Raw genomic sequence first — 15,021 nt, 5'->3', positions numbered from 1 at the left:
AAATAAATAACCATGTATCTCATCATCGACCAAAGATGACTCCCTGATCTTTTTCCACCCTCACTAATCATCACCTTTCCCGTGGTGATTGTGGAGATGCAGAGGTATTCTCGGTCTCTAGCTAGAAGCAGAAATTCAAATTATAGAAATTATTATTCAAATTATAATTTAAATAAATAATAACAATAATTCAAATTAAAGAACAGCACAACTGTTTATTTTGGAACAAAGGCATAGCATGTCAAATTAGACCATTTTGGATAGAAATAATTTATAAACGCTTCTTTTCTTCTGTTTTGAAGATTTCCCTCAGCATTCATTTTGATAAAACGATAAAATCATGAAAAACTTCTTTCACCATAGTATAGGTTCCTGAAGATGTCCATAGGTTCTGTCAAGAATTTAAAAGAATCCGCTAAAAATCAGTTAAGAAGCAGTTCAGGTTTCTACAAAAAATCTTGTTTTGTAAACCACGAGATAAATGATTTTTTTAAAGCATTAATCCAGGAATTTCTCTAAGACTACCACCCCAAAATCTGCTTTTAAGATTCCTTCAGAGATGCACTGTAAATTCTTCAATTGCTGTGAAAATTAGCAATCCTACCAAGAAATCCTCCATAGATTTACCATTGAACCTAAACAATTCGAACAGAATTTTTTTAAAGGAGCATTCAGGAATTCTAGAATTTCCAAACGAAATTGCTGAAAACTCAAAAGTATACTTCCTAATTATGCAGGATTTCTTGGAACGGTTCCTCCATAAACTGCTCCCAAGATTTCCCACAAATATTCGTCTGTTCTTCCAATGTCGATTTTTCGAACACTCGACCCTCAGCTTGGTCTTGCTGAATAGCTGCGCGTTTACCATGACGGCTATCTGAGTCCCTGTCTGGGAATATGTCAGGTATAAAGCCAGTAGATTCCTCAAAAATTCTTCCCTGAATTATTTATGCCTAATGTCTGAGGTATCTTCGAAGTAACTCCTGGTGGCATTTGCTGGTGACATCTATAAATTAAAAAAAAGAGATCTGTAGGAAATTATTTATTAGGCGAACTCTTGGAGATGTCTTTAGACTCCAGAAAAAAATACTGGATGAATTTCTAGACTAATTCCTAGATGGGAGATAAAGTTAATTCCCAGTTGAAGTTGTGGAGAAATCTTTGAAGAAATTTTGGAGGATTTCATTTGCAGTAGTTGCAAGTAAAACACCTAGAAAAATTCCAGCGGCAAATCTTTAGCAACCCGTCTTCTTCTTCCTATTGGCGTCATGTCGCACTGGTACAGAGCATGCATTTCAGCTTAGTGTTCTTATGAGCACTTCCACAATTATCTATCAAAGACTATCTAAAGAATTCATTTAGAATTTTTTCAGCAATCTGTCAAGCACGTCTAATTAAACAGCAAAGAGTAGTCGTAAAAAAACTTAGGGAACTTATAAAGATCTCAGTGAAAATCCATTGAGAATACCTACCTAGGAGCTTGCCATTCATTAGCTATAAATTCCTCAAAAATCTTCTAGGGAATCTACCAAAACTCTTGTCAGTGTGGAAACACAAACTTTCTTCAAATGTGTTCAGCACAGCTGAGGCCACCGTAATCCTGAAACAGTGGTTCCGTACGAAACGCGATACTAGTGAACGACGGTGTACCGATTCTGTGACAGGATGGCGAAGACTGTGATGGTTTAGCCATCATGAAGGCTACTGCGGCTCTTAACCATGGCAGGAACAGAGATTTAGATAATTCTGCTGCGAAAACCTGGTCATGCTAAACTAAATCTTTGAGGTGGCGCTTGGTTGAAGATGAACAAATGATGAGTAGAATTGAAAATAAAAGTACGATTTGAATTCACAACTCTTATAGGCTAGACTATTGCCTAATCGGCTATGCTACTTAGCGTTATAAACTTGTATTAAATACAGAGCTTATGATTTATAACAATATGTTTCATATGCAAAAGAGTCTAATTGACCAGTTCTAAACAATTTGACCAAGAAAGATCACTACTGTCTATATGAAACATTGAGGTCCCGAAGTAAATATGAATAGCTTCATAATAGATTATCTTTCATGTAGATTCACTAGACGAATTATGCGCAAGTACATATATTACAAGTCTGTATGAGTCTTCCAAGATGTTATATGTCGAAAAGCCACTCAAATAAAGATAAATAATAATAATAATTTTCGTTGATTTTAACAAGGAGGGCGGTTACGGTCGCCATGTAAAGTTCATAATGATATCACTAAATATTCGTTCATCAAAGATTCTCAGGGAAATTCTCTTTTAAAATATACTTAATTCGATAATTATGTAACATTAAATGCGAGATCTGAAGATTTATAAAGTGATCGGAATTTGCTAGGCGAATGGTGACTATATTCCTTCTTACGGTTGCGGTAGATAGCCGGTGCGATTTATTAATTAACAATCTAATATCTTGTCTTACTAAGAAATTGAAAGGAATCTTTGGACCTGTATCTTCGAAAGTGTTTTGAGATATGCAGGACGATCGCTTTGTGTGTTGACAATTTTCATTAATTTTGCATACTTTCCAATAACTATCGCCATTAATCATAACCCCTCTCTTTCTCTTATCCACAGGATGTCTGGGAAGAGGCCGAGCGCTACCCACTGTACTGTCACCTCGGTGACAAGTCGATGTACTTCTTCAGTACGATATCGAGCGCCAACAACAACAGCTACGAGCTGAACGATGAGTCCAAACGGCTGATCGACATCCAGCCTGTGTTCAACATGTTCCGCTTCGTGGAGAAGCAGGTTTCCGTGAACAACAAGCTCATCAACAACATCACCAATCTGCTGGGGAAAACCCTGTCGGAAAAGACCCTGAAAAATCCGGAGGTCAACGACTTTCGCACCAAAATGAGCTACCTGTGCGAGGACATTGCCAACAAGCGCGCCAACATGAATCGGATGCAGCGGATAGCCTATCAGTATCCTCCCAAGTTGGTCAGCTGTGAGCACATACCGGAGGTGGTGAAGAAACGCATGATCAACGGTGGGGACTTTTGCGTGGTGGCCAGATGTTCCGATATTGCTGTCACCGTAAAGATTCCCTGCAAAGCAACGCCGAACGAAGTGATAAAGCGCATTTTGGATAAGAAGCAAATCCTGGCGAATACGCGAAATGAGAACAGTTCGGAGTTTATATTGAAGGTTTGTGGCCGGGAGGAATATCTGTTCGGTGATCACCCGATTATCAACTTCCAGTACGTTCAGGATTCGTTGTCCCGCGAAGAAACGCCAACATTTGTTCCCAAGTTACTTCGCAATGTGGATATTTTCGAAGATAATATTTACGAAATCCCGGAGGATATAACCCAAAGGACAAACAGTACCGGCAGTAGGCAACCTGCGCACACTTTGCGGAAGGTGAAATACGTTCCTAGCTGGGATACGGAAGGCACATTCATGTGCATGGTGAAAGAAATCAACGCCCTGAACTGTGACTCGAATCGCAATGTGGAGGTTGGCATCACGCTCGGGTTGTTTCACGGAGGAAAATCTCTTTGTAAACCGATGAAAACGGAATTGGTGGCGCTAAATGGAGGTCGTGCGGTGTGGAATGAAACGATAGTTTTCGATATTGATGTAAAAAATGTTCCTAGGATGGCGCGGTTATGTTTAGTAATTTATGAACTGGTCAGGACGGCGAAGGGTTCCGGCGTGAGGGCCCGCCGCACCAAGGATGGGTTTATGAATCCCATCGCTTGGGTGAACACCATGCTGTACGATTACAAAAGTCAGCTCAAATCCGGCCCGGTAACGTTGTACACGTGGACCTATGCGGAAGATTTGCAATCGGAGGACGTGCTGCATCCACTCGGTACAGTGGAACCGAACCCGCGACGGGACGAATGTTCCTCGATAATTTTAAGTTTTCACAGCTACTACAATGAACACAAGATCGTGGTGTATCCTTCGGAGGAGCAGCTGCTGGACCATGCCAGCAAGATGCGAAAGATCAATAGGCATTTAAACCGTGACAGTGCGGAGGAGGTGCGACCTATCAAGGAGATTCTGCTGCCGTACATGCACAACGATAAGCTGAACGATATGCACGAACAGGATCGTAATGCGATTTGGGCGAAGCGGAGAGAGTGCATGACGCTGGAACCGGACGGGTTGCCGTGTTTGCTCTACTGCGTGGAGTGGAACGACAGGAATGAGGTAAGTAATTGAAGTTTGCCAAAGGAAATAGTTCATCGATTTTTTTTCATAATGTTTCCCTCGATTTGTAAGGAGTTTCCGCTTTATTGATGTTTGATGCCTAAGTGAATTATGAAAAGTTCTTCTCCCTATATGAAAAGTTGCACAATGGATTGTTCTATACGTAGTTCTACAAGACTAATTAAAATTCCCATTACGAAGTAAAACATAGATTACGTGTCTCTATGCATTTTCGCTCTTTTTAAGTCGAGTCCAGTTCTGGTCGCCATGTAATGAATGTACTTACTTGCATCACACCGAGAAACCACGTAAATTCGACCAAAATTTTTTTAGGGATCTTATTTTCACAATTTTTGAAAATATGTCATAGAACACCTCTATGATTTTCTTAAGGAATTTATTTTTCGGAAAAAAGGAACTAACTTATATTGGTTACCCTATGCGATCGACTAGTTTTCAACCATTTACGACTTCAAGTATTTGATGGAAATTTATTAAGTAAAACTGGATTCAGAAACCTGAATTTTCAAGACACTGTTTGAATCGTTCTATGAAACTGCATGCTCTTATTTTGCATGAGCGATTTTTCACATTTCGTTTGTGCAATTCGGCACAAATCCTCCAGTTGACGGGAACCTCTGAAGCCTGCCTTCTTGTACCTGATATCTGATCGAACTTCGAAGATTTTCATGTCAAATTCGATTACGGTCGCCATGTAATGTTCATACTCATATTAAACATTCTTTTTTTCAATATTCACAAGAAAACTTCCTTCTCGATCATTCCTGATTCAAACCCAGTCATGTTCAGCAAGGTTTTGTTTCTCAGCTGAACGTCTACCAGAGATTTACCATTTCGCTTGAGCAATTCGGCACAAATCCTCCAGTTGACGAAAATCGAGCCTCTGAAGCCTGATCTGATCGAACTTCGAAGATTTTCATGTCAAGTTCGGTTACGGTCGCCATGTAACGTTCATACTCATATAAGGGAACATTTTTTTTTCAATATTCACAAGTAAACATCATTCGCGATCATTCCTGATTCAAATGCAGTCGTGTTCAGCAAGGTTTTGTTTCTCAGCTGAACGTCTACCATTGAATGGAAGGAGATAGGCAAAGTCTCATTTTATCTATAAAAACATAGTAGCTACAAGAAAACAGGAAAAAATCCGTCCCTCTAATCACTACTCTCATTTTTCCCACTACAGGTAGCAGAAATTGTGTCCCTGCTGCAAGAGTGGCCCATCCTTCCGGTGGAGCGTGCCCTCGAGCTGCTCGACTACGCCTACGCCGACCAGTACGTCCGGCGCTATGCCGTCAAGTGTCTGCGCACCATCCAAGACGACGAACTACTCCTCTACCTGCTGCAGCTGGTGCAAGCCATGAAGCACGAATCCTACATCTACAGCGATCTGGTAGATTTCCTCCTGCAGCGATCCCTCAACAACCAGCACATTGGGCACTTCTTCTTCTGGCATTTACGATCGGAAATCCTGGTTCCCTCGGTCCAAGTGCGGTTCAGCCTTATCCTCGAAGCATACTTGAAGGGCAGTCAGGAGCATATATCGATACTGCTGAAGCAAATGCAGTGTTTGCGGAAGCTCCAGCATGGGTCCGAGTTGGTCAAGAAAGGCAACAAGGAAAAGGGGAAATCTCTGCTGATGGACTACCTTCAGGACAAACCCGTCGGCGATGCGTTGTCCGACGTAATAAGTCCGCTTAATCCTAGCTTTCGCTGTAAGACCGTTCGCAAAGAAAAGTGCAAAGTGATGGATTCCAAGATGCGACCCCTATGGATTGTGTACCAAAATTCCGATAGCAATGGCGACGATATTAACATGATTTTCAAAAACGGCGATGATCTCCGGCAGGACATGCTGACGCTACAAATGCTTCGAATTATGGATCGAATATGGAAAAGTCACGGGTATGATTTCCGAATGAATCCCTACAGTTGCATAAGCACCGACCGGCGGTTAGGCATCATCGAGGTGGTGCTCAATGCGGAAACCATTGCCAACATCCAGAAGGAACGAGGGATGTTCTCGGCCACTTCGCCGTTCAAGAAGGGATCGCTTCTGACGTGGCTCAAGGAACACAACACCACGGAGGAAATGCTAGCGAAAGCAATACAGGAATTCACGCTCAGCTGTGCCGGGTACTGTGTGGCAACTTACGTGCTGGGGGTGGCCGATCGGCATTCCGATAATATCATGGTGAAAAAGACTGGTCAGCTGTTCCACATCGACTTCGGTCACATATTGGGCCATTTCAAGGAGAAGTTCGGTTTTAGGCGCGAGCGAGTTCCGTTCGTGTTAACGCACGACTTTGTGTATGTGATCAACAATGGACGGACCGATCGGGAAGCTAAGGAGTTTCGACAGTTCCAGCATCTTTGCGAAGAGGTGAGTTTCGATTGGGAGGCATTATGCTTTCTTTGGTTAGGATTAGTACCAATACGTGTTCTCGAAAAAAGACGCAATTTGATGTGTCGCATAGTGGGTTGTGTTCTGCATTCAATTTGGTCACTTTCGCCAGAGTATTTGGAACCGGTTCTTAAACATAACTGAAACAGAGGTTGTTCATGTGACCTGAGATCAAAAATAAAACCATCATTCTTTGTATTTGAAAAAGGTGTAATTTGGTAAGGTATAGATAGCACAGCATAGATTATGGCATCGGATCTATCCTACGTAGATATTCTCGGGGGTAAGTGTACCTTGAATAGTGAGGATAATTGTGGGGTTATTGATAAGCTCATTCCATTTACGCCTTGTAATTCTTTGGAGTTCCTTGACATCTTGAGCCTTCAGTTCCTCCATCAGTTCGTTGTCGAGCTTCGCTAGAGCTGATGACGCATTTTGAAGCATTCCGGATAGGCTCCGTCCACTTTTGCTCCTAAGTCTCCTGTCAACGGATTTCCTTAAGAGAATCGGATATTGCGGGAGGCTTCCCTGAACTGCTTCCATTCTCAACATGACTAACTGACACTGATTTCCATTGGGATCACTCCAATTAGGAAAGAGATGTTCAGTAAACTCTCCATCTCGACGATTAGACTAACCCACATCCCCTATGGGGAGGGGGTCAGTCCCTGACGGCATGACTGATGCCAACATTTTGGTGCCACCGATCACTGAAAGATATTTTTTACCCGCACACTGCTGAAGGGATCTTCGTCGAACAGTATACCACTCACCGAAGTGAGTTAATTGGGGTTCATTTTATACTTCTATGTGACCCATTTTATTCTACGAGCTAGGAGGGGTTGCAAGGCCAACTATTTCTAGGGGCGATTTGCAGGATTCCAGTAGATGCCTAGAAGTGAAGTCGATTACACTCTTCTCTGTAACTCCTCCACATGTTTCATCTCACTATGTACAAATTCTTTATCTAATTGGCCGTAAATAGAGCATACCCATTGATCCAGCATCCTGTTGAGTTTCTCTATTTGGGTACTTTCTGCTTTCTGCTTTCTTCCTGTCTTTTGGTACTGTCTGCCTTTTGATTCTTTCTATCTTCTGGTATTCTCGGCATTATAGTCTTTCTGCCTTCTGATATTTTCGACCTACTGACTTTCTGCCTGATGGTTTTCTGGGATAACTTGGACCGGGGATACTCAAAGCAATATTACACTTGATCTCTTCAAGCGATTTATCATCACTTGGGAGATCTTTCCAGACGATCATCTTGAGCAAACATTCAACATTTCGTCAAAAGTGAAAAATATGTAACTTCTCTCTTCAAAATATTGAGAGGTAGCTCGCAATCTTTAAGTATTTTTTAGCAAAACGCGACAATCTCTTTAAAAAAAACATTGATTCTGCATAAATCCAGCGAATTCGGAAATACTAAGTACGATTGGCGACACCCTTTTTGCTTCCTCACTTGAAAGGGATGCCAAATTTTCAACATGTGTTTATAACTCAAATGACCACTTCTAGCAAAATTCTTAGCAACTAACTTACCCCTTCGTCCACAGGCATTCCTAATCCTACGAAAGCACGGATGTCTAATCCTGTCACTGTTCGCCATGATGATCTCGACCGGTTTGCCGGAGCTGTCATCGGAGAAGGATCTCAACTATCTGCGGGAAACTTTGGTAAGTATAGCACTACGGTCCACCACGTGCACAACACCCACCTAATTGCTTACTCTTCGTCGTCACCTTCCAGGTACTGGATCTGCCAGAGGAGGACGCCCGCACCCACTTCAAGTCCAAATTCAGCGAAGCCCTGGCCAACTCGTGGAAAACGTCCCTCAACTGGGCCTCGCACAATTTCTCCAAGAACAACAAACAGTGACAGTTGCGGTACAATCTCACCATGTAAAATCCAAGCAGTACGGTGTAGGTTCTAGGAGCGGATCGACCGTTTCCGGGGGAACCATCAACCGTTGCGCTTTTCCGGAAAGGATTGCGCTTGTCATAGTACCTATGTTATGTGGAGTGCAGATGCTAATAAAACCATGCAACCTCAGTAGCTGATGTGGTTGAACCATATCCAGGTAGGTATGGTTTTAGAAAGGAACTCCTGAGCTGAGCTTTCGGTCATCGGTAGAACATTTGTTTGTTTCCGCAATGATTCAGTTGCCTGATAGTGCTCGTCAGTTATGATGGAATTTGATCTTTAGTATAATTTCTTAGCTGTATACATTAAGTCTTTCGATAAACTAATCAGAGTTGCTTTGAAGTTATTTAAGGTACAGTGGGGTAAGTCAAAAGAAGGGACGCAGACAAACAGACGAAACACCTTGAGCAATTCGCTTTCAAATTCATCGCCTAGTTTACACTACCATCGTCTGGTGGACATGTATCACGAAATTTGAATTCGTGCTACACGACTTGCAGATGGCAGTACTGTAAAACGTCAAACGTCAAAAAAACGATGTGCGCGCCTCTTGTTGTGAGGTTTGAAAGTTAAAGAACTTGAAATGATCGTTAGGAATGGAAATTTTGCTAATGTTACGTCTGTTTGCCTGGGATAGGTATAGAGTACAAGCGTTTGAAGTGATACAGCGATTTCAACTACTTTTTTAGAACTATAGGAAGATTAGTATCATTTGTCATTGCTATTGTGATTAAAAAGCGTGCGCGAGTGATGATGTTGACTCAGAGCATGAGTAAAAATCTTTCGCAATCTTCTTAAATGTGTTCAATCACTTTTTACGCGATCCAGTGTATTGTTTTAAGGCCTCGAGCAACTGAAAACTATTGATTTTTTTTTTAAATGGCCAATTATTCCTCACATAACGTTCGAAAACTATATTTTCGGGCTAGCAAACGTCTTACATCGAAATAGAAAAGAATACTAGACTGATGCAAATTATGAAGTTTTTGCTCCCCTTTAGGTACGATTGCCAAAACCATTCCCTTGAAATTGGAAATGTTTTAGAAGAAGTTTGTCTGAGCATATACCGTTTGAATTATGTATGAAAATTGCTATGGACAAGGTCAAACTTTCTTAACCAAAGGTTCTTGCTAAATTCCTTGGAGAAAAGCTGTAGGAATTCTTTTTGTGATTTCTCCAGGAGCTCTTCCAGGAATTATTCCAGAGATTTCCTTAGTGTTCCACATCCACTAAATCTCCCAAAAATTGTTTTCTCAAGGGATGTTTAGGCGAATTTATCAAAAAATTGCTCTGGGTAATCCTTTAGCACTTTTTCCTACCACTATCACAGGATTTCTTCCAGGACTTCTTTCACCGATTTCTTTATTTGTTACTTTAGGAGCAAGGATGGAAATCTAGTGATCATGACAAAATAAATGATTCATCGCGGTTGTTCTTTATCCTGAGATCATAGCAACAACGATCAACCTTTTGTCGTTAAGCTATCACAACAAACTACGCTCCGCGAATAATGCATCGTTCTGCATGTGCGCTAGCGATTAATTGTTCGCTAGTCAAAATTTCATTATTTTGAGGATTTAGTGATTTGAATTTGGATATGCTGTTTATTGATCTTCAATCATTTTGGCATGAGCTCCAAGAAAAATAAAAGCTCGCAGACGGCATGATTCGAGTTTGATCGCTACTTGTAACAACATCCGATAAACTCTTTGTCCCACGACAAACAGTGCATCTGATGCTTGGTTTATCGGTCCAACGCGCGCGTAGTGAGGTCTTCAAATCATGTTGGTGCAAGAGCGACGGCCCTCTAAGACCGTTCAAATACTGTGTTGTTTGTCGCTAGAGTCAATTTTTTTCCATCCTTGTTTAGGAGATTTTCCAAAGATTGCTACCAAGAAAACTTACAATAGGTTATTCCAGTGTTTTTAAAAGAAATGTGTTTTTCCAGAATGCCATTTCTCCTGCAGTTTTTCCACAATTGTCTCGAATGATGTCTACACTAAAATCTCTGTGTATTCTTCAAAAGTATCTGTTTCGGTAATTCCTCCGATCATTTCCAAACAAATTTCTCCAGGGATTCAGTTTGAAAAATTATCTGGGATTTTATCCATGGATTCGTTTGATTATATTTCCGATAATTATCTTAACAATTTATCTAGAGATTCCCCAGAACTTCTTCAAGAGTCCGGAAGATCTTTCGGAGATTTTTGTAGGAGATCAAGAAATTTAAAGAATATTAGGAGCAATCTCTGGAGGAATCATACCCATCTTAAGAACTACTTGAAGACATCCATGGAGTTATTTCAGGATATATCTTTAGAGAAATTACTGATTGAATTCTCGAAGTAGCTCTAAACGGAAATCAACGAACTAATCAGATACTGAGACAGCTCAGTAGTTGAGGATCATCAGTTGAGTACTTGGCCGTATCTGGATCTTGAACTTATCTAAAAAGATAGTGTTCAGAAAGATTCGGTTAAGTTGTTCAGTAAGGCAAAGGCTGTCATTATTAGAGCCGGCAGATTCGCCAGGAGGTGCTAGCATACAATTTTTGTTTCGCAGATATCTCAGGATATAAGAGACTGGCGTCTTAACCAAAGTGGTTCAGGATACAAAGATCAATATCAGTAGATTTGAAAATTTATCACCAGGTGAGGCTTGTGTGCATACAATTTTTGTTTCGCAGATTTCTCAGAGGATCATGACTAATTCGAAAAATAGTGTCTTCGGCAAAGCTTCAGTTCTCAAATTTGAGAAGGGCTAAACCAGCCTTTGGCTGAAAATCTTTCTAATAAAAAAAGTCAAATTGCGATCTTTGCTATAATTGACATCGTTCAAGCATAGGAGAGTAAAAAATCATAATTTTCTTTAGCCTTATTACTTATCCTTCGCGCCTACAAACCAAAAATCTCAATGATTATAAAAAAGTATTACCTGCTATTATTAAATTGTTTAAAAAAATCGGTAGTCTTCTAAAATTTCAAACAAAAAATTAGCTAATCCCACTTAAGCCGAAACGGTTTACTGACAAAACATCGAAGGAACTCCCAATATGTACTAGAATGTAAGGCTCCACCGGGATGTACCGTTATTTCATTACACTCTAAATTCGCTGGAAGTGATTTGATAATTTAAAAAAAAAAAACAACTATCATTTTGGTGTAGGCTCAGGAAACGTTCCATGTACACGTGATTATTTTTTCAACAATTTGAAACGGACTTGTCTAAAAATTGCTAAACCCTCGAAAAGTTTTACAAACTTCTGAGGAATTACAGGAATGAAAATAATTTCGCAAGGGATACAAAATTAGAAACCTGGAGCTACCATCACATTGGAAAATAAAACAAAACTTCCACGAAAGCAATTTTTGGGTTTTAACTTTCTAGTTCTACGCTAAAAATTATTTCAGCTTCGAAAGAGGGAATTGTTCTACATATTAAGAAACAAAATCGTATACACTTGTGTTAGTATGCCCGGCATATGCAAACCACTCTGAAACTGAGTCGTAAATCTAAATGGCTGACAGTGAAACATTAGCAAGAACCTTAATTTACGTGCATGAGTTATTATTGCAAGGGCGATTTGTATTTCGCACGAACCCATCATTTTACAGCTTCGCGCGTGGGATTTACGTCAAGGTGAGGTAGAAGATTTTCATAATATTTAAATCCAATGAATTATAGTCACGTTTTTAGTGTACAGTCTCAAAGTTCGCTAATGCATCCTAAGTAGGTGATTTTTCAAGTTTGTATTTATCTTTAAGTTAAACGTAAGAATCGGGAAACGCTTTATGAATGAAAACCGAAATTTTTGAGGACAGCTAAACTAACATCATGTGTATATTTTCGCGCGAAAAAAGAGAAATGTATTATAATTAGCATAAGACAGCAAGCAAAGAGAGCGAGAGATTTATTACCATTAATTAGCAGATAGCTGCAAAACGACTGATAGAACAAATTATTATATTATGAATTAAACTAAACGTAAAGCATGAAATGAAATAATATTACGAATACTAATGCTGACTGCAATTGTGGACACGTTCGATTCTAATCTAGGCGTTCTAGTTTACTAATTTAAACCGAAAGCACTCGTTTGAGATTTGTATAGAATAAGTAAATCAATTTTATAGCAGTACGGTGTAATCATAGCAGACATAGGACGATTATGCAACGCGGAGTCGTCCGCTTAAAACATACTTAGAGGTTAAGATATATTAATTTGAAAACCTAAGCCACGATAAATGAATGAAATTGGTTGAAGAAAAAATGCAGGCGTTCCAGGTTATTGTTTGAGAAAGTCCCTGAGATCATTTTCTGCTGTGTTTGATGACCCTTAAAAATACGACGATATAGATTAATTCCTCGAGAAATCTCCACGTCACGTCCACGAGCACCTCCTAGCGACCGAACTCCTCGTAGCCTCGAGCTTCTCTTGGTCAGCTGCACACCCTCGTGTTGGTCAACTGCACCTTATTCAAAGCTCCTTTTTGCTATCGAGTTCCTCCAGCTCTTCCGAGCTTGTCCTCCGATCAATCAGTACTCGCCACCAGCCTCGACCGCATCCACTCTTGGGCAGCGCGTCCAAGCCACCTTCCTTCCAGACTCCACTTCCCATCCAGGCTCTCCTCAGCGAAATTTTGCCTCCTCGTCCAGGTACTTCATCACGGTACTCCATCGAAGCCGCCTCAGCGTCCTCCAGGCATTCCTGGGCCCATAACCTGCTAGTCCGCTAAAATCACGCAGATCCTAGCGAGTCAACCGATTGTAAATCATAAAAAATACAATTCAGAAGTTGTTTCCATCAACTAGACAGCTACTGACTGATATCGCTACCAGCTCAGCAACTCTCTTTTATTTCATCTGGCTCTATTCGCTCTGGTTACGATTTGTCTCTGCTCCGTCACTTACATTTCGGGGCCGGCCACACGCCTGGGCCATGTGAGAATTTTTATAATAGATGCTCCTGTCCCAAGCAACCAAAAGTTTGGATAAAGCGGCATACTTTGGCTTAATCAGCTATTTGAAAGTCAATGAATAACTTTCTAACTAGCTAACTTTTTAAGTAATTAACCGAACTTCGGTTCACAATTGGTTCGCTTACGCCACTGAAAAGACTGTTGTTAAGCCAAAAAGTAAACTTCGATGAACTGAAAAAAAAAAGATTTTTACCGCATAGCCAGGTTTTGTGGATCATTCCTAATTGGTACGGGATTTTATGAACCCTGGGCATTTATGTATTTTTTTTATGAGTTATATTTTTGTATTGATGCTCACGTCAAGACTCGAACTCGCGTTCCTTGCGTTGAAGCCAGAGTGCTTACCACTGCTGCATGTACGCGTAGCGTAATGACACACTCTATTACTCGATATGCTGATTTCATAATCTAGGCTTTATCTTTTCCCCTTTGGAACTTATTCTGAACTTGAAGTACTATTTATTGTTCACTTTTAATCTAAAAAGAACTTGAAAGTTGTAAAAAGTTCACGTGGAACTGTTTGTGAACTTCGCAATTTGACATTACTCAGTTTGTTTTGATTCCCAGTTGTGCTAGAATTTTAACTACTTTTCAGATATGACGGGGTTGGTGGTCTGATGGCTACCGCTTCTGCTTCATATGCAGAAGGTCATGGGTTCAATCCCAGGCCCGTCCTTTTCCTCGTACTTTGTAGTTGTATATCTCTCACTTGCTTCTATCTTCCATTCTAAATATATCACACTCAAACTATTCGTTCATAGCAAACGCTAGAACCAGAGACGGACAAGAAACCGTTTCCCTAACGCTTCCTACTTCCACGCGCACGCCTTTCTTACGCCTGATATATAGGCAGTCTGCTAACCACAAAAGCAAACCTCTCTGCCATGCCTTTCCCCCAATCCATACACTCCCGCATGAACTGACGTGGATGCAGTGGAATATACGGTCTACGTGGGAGTCAGTTCAATGCATCATCAATTCCTCCCCTTCCCCTCATTGGTCTGCATTCTGACGTGGCAGGTGCCATTGTTGCCTAAAAATAGAAGATAACCAGCACTTATACACTGAGGATGCCTGTTAGTCCCAAGCAGTCATTCGGTTGGTTCCTTGTGTAAGTGCAGCTGATCTGGCGATACTGGAGTGCATCCACGGGCGGCCAATCAAGCTCAAGCTCAAGCTCAAGCTCAATTTTAACTACTTTTCAGATAAAAAGTAAAGCAAGTCGCTGTGAAAAACCATACATAAACACTGAATAGATTTCAAGACCACTCATAGGTTGTGCCTCGACAGTATGCCAAATCACCACATCTCCTTTTCTCTTGAAGAACACGGGGCTACGTGACGATTCAGCTGATTCTGTGTCCGTCCATGTGTACCAATGCGTTGGTTATTCTTGTTATTCTTGATCAACCAATTCCACCAGTGCTAGTGGGGTTCGATACCAGATTTTTCTGGAATATTATTTTCAAAAATACTGAAATTACTTGTGTGGTGTTTT

At 40.7% G+C, this 15,021-nt stretch overlaps 1 protein-coding gene across 3 annotated transcripts in view; it reads left to right on the top strand.

Moving 5' to 3' along the window:
- The window catches only part of LOC5576468 (phosphatidylinositol 4,5-bisphosphate 3-kinase catalytic subunit beta isoform), a 92,972-nt gene extending 84,296 nt beyond the window's left edge, over window positions 1–8,676 (top strand). For 2 of the 3 annotated variants that reach the window (XM_001662610.2, XM_021844735.1), the window contains exons 3-6: window positions 2,607–4,196; window positions 5,404–6,600; window positions 8,178–8,297; window positions 8,371–8,671. In XM_001662610.2, coding sequence (XP_001662660.2) covers window positions 2,607–4,196; window positions 5,404–6,600; window positions 8,178–8,297; window positions 8,371–8,499 — 3,036 coding nt within the window. In that variant the 3' untranslated portion in view covers window positions 8,500–8,671. Of the gene's footprint in view, window positions 1–2,606; window positions 4,197–5,403; window positions 6,601–8,177; window positions 8,298–8,370 lie in introns of all 3 variants that reach the window. The other variant, XM_021844748.1, reaches the window with a different exon arrangement.
- The last annotated feature ends 6,345 nt before the right edge of the window (window positions 8,677–15,021 follow it).

Source organism: Aedes aegypti, chromosome 1 (assembly GCF_002204515.2).
Source record: "Aedes aegypti strain LVP_AGWG chromosome 1, AaegL5.0 Primary Assembly, whole genome shotgun sequence".
NCBI lineage: Eukaryota > Metazoa > Arthropoda > Insecta > Diptera > Culicidae > Aedes > Aedes aegypti.
Note: the sequence above shows the minus strand (reverse complement) of the source record. Positions and strands in the feature narration are given on the sequence as shown.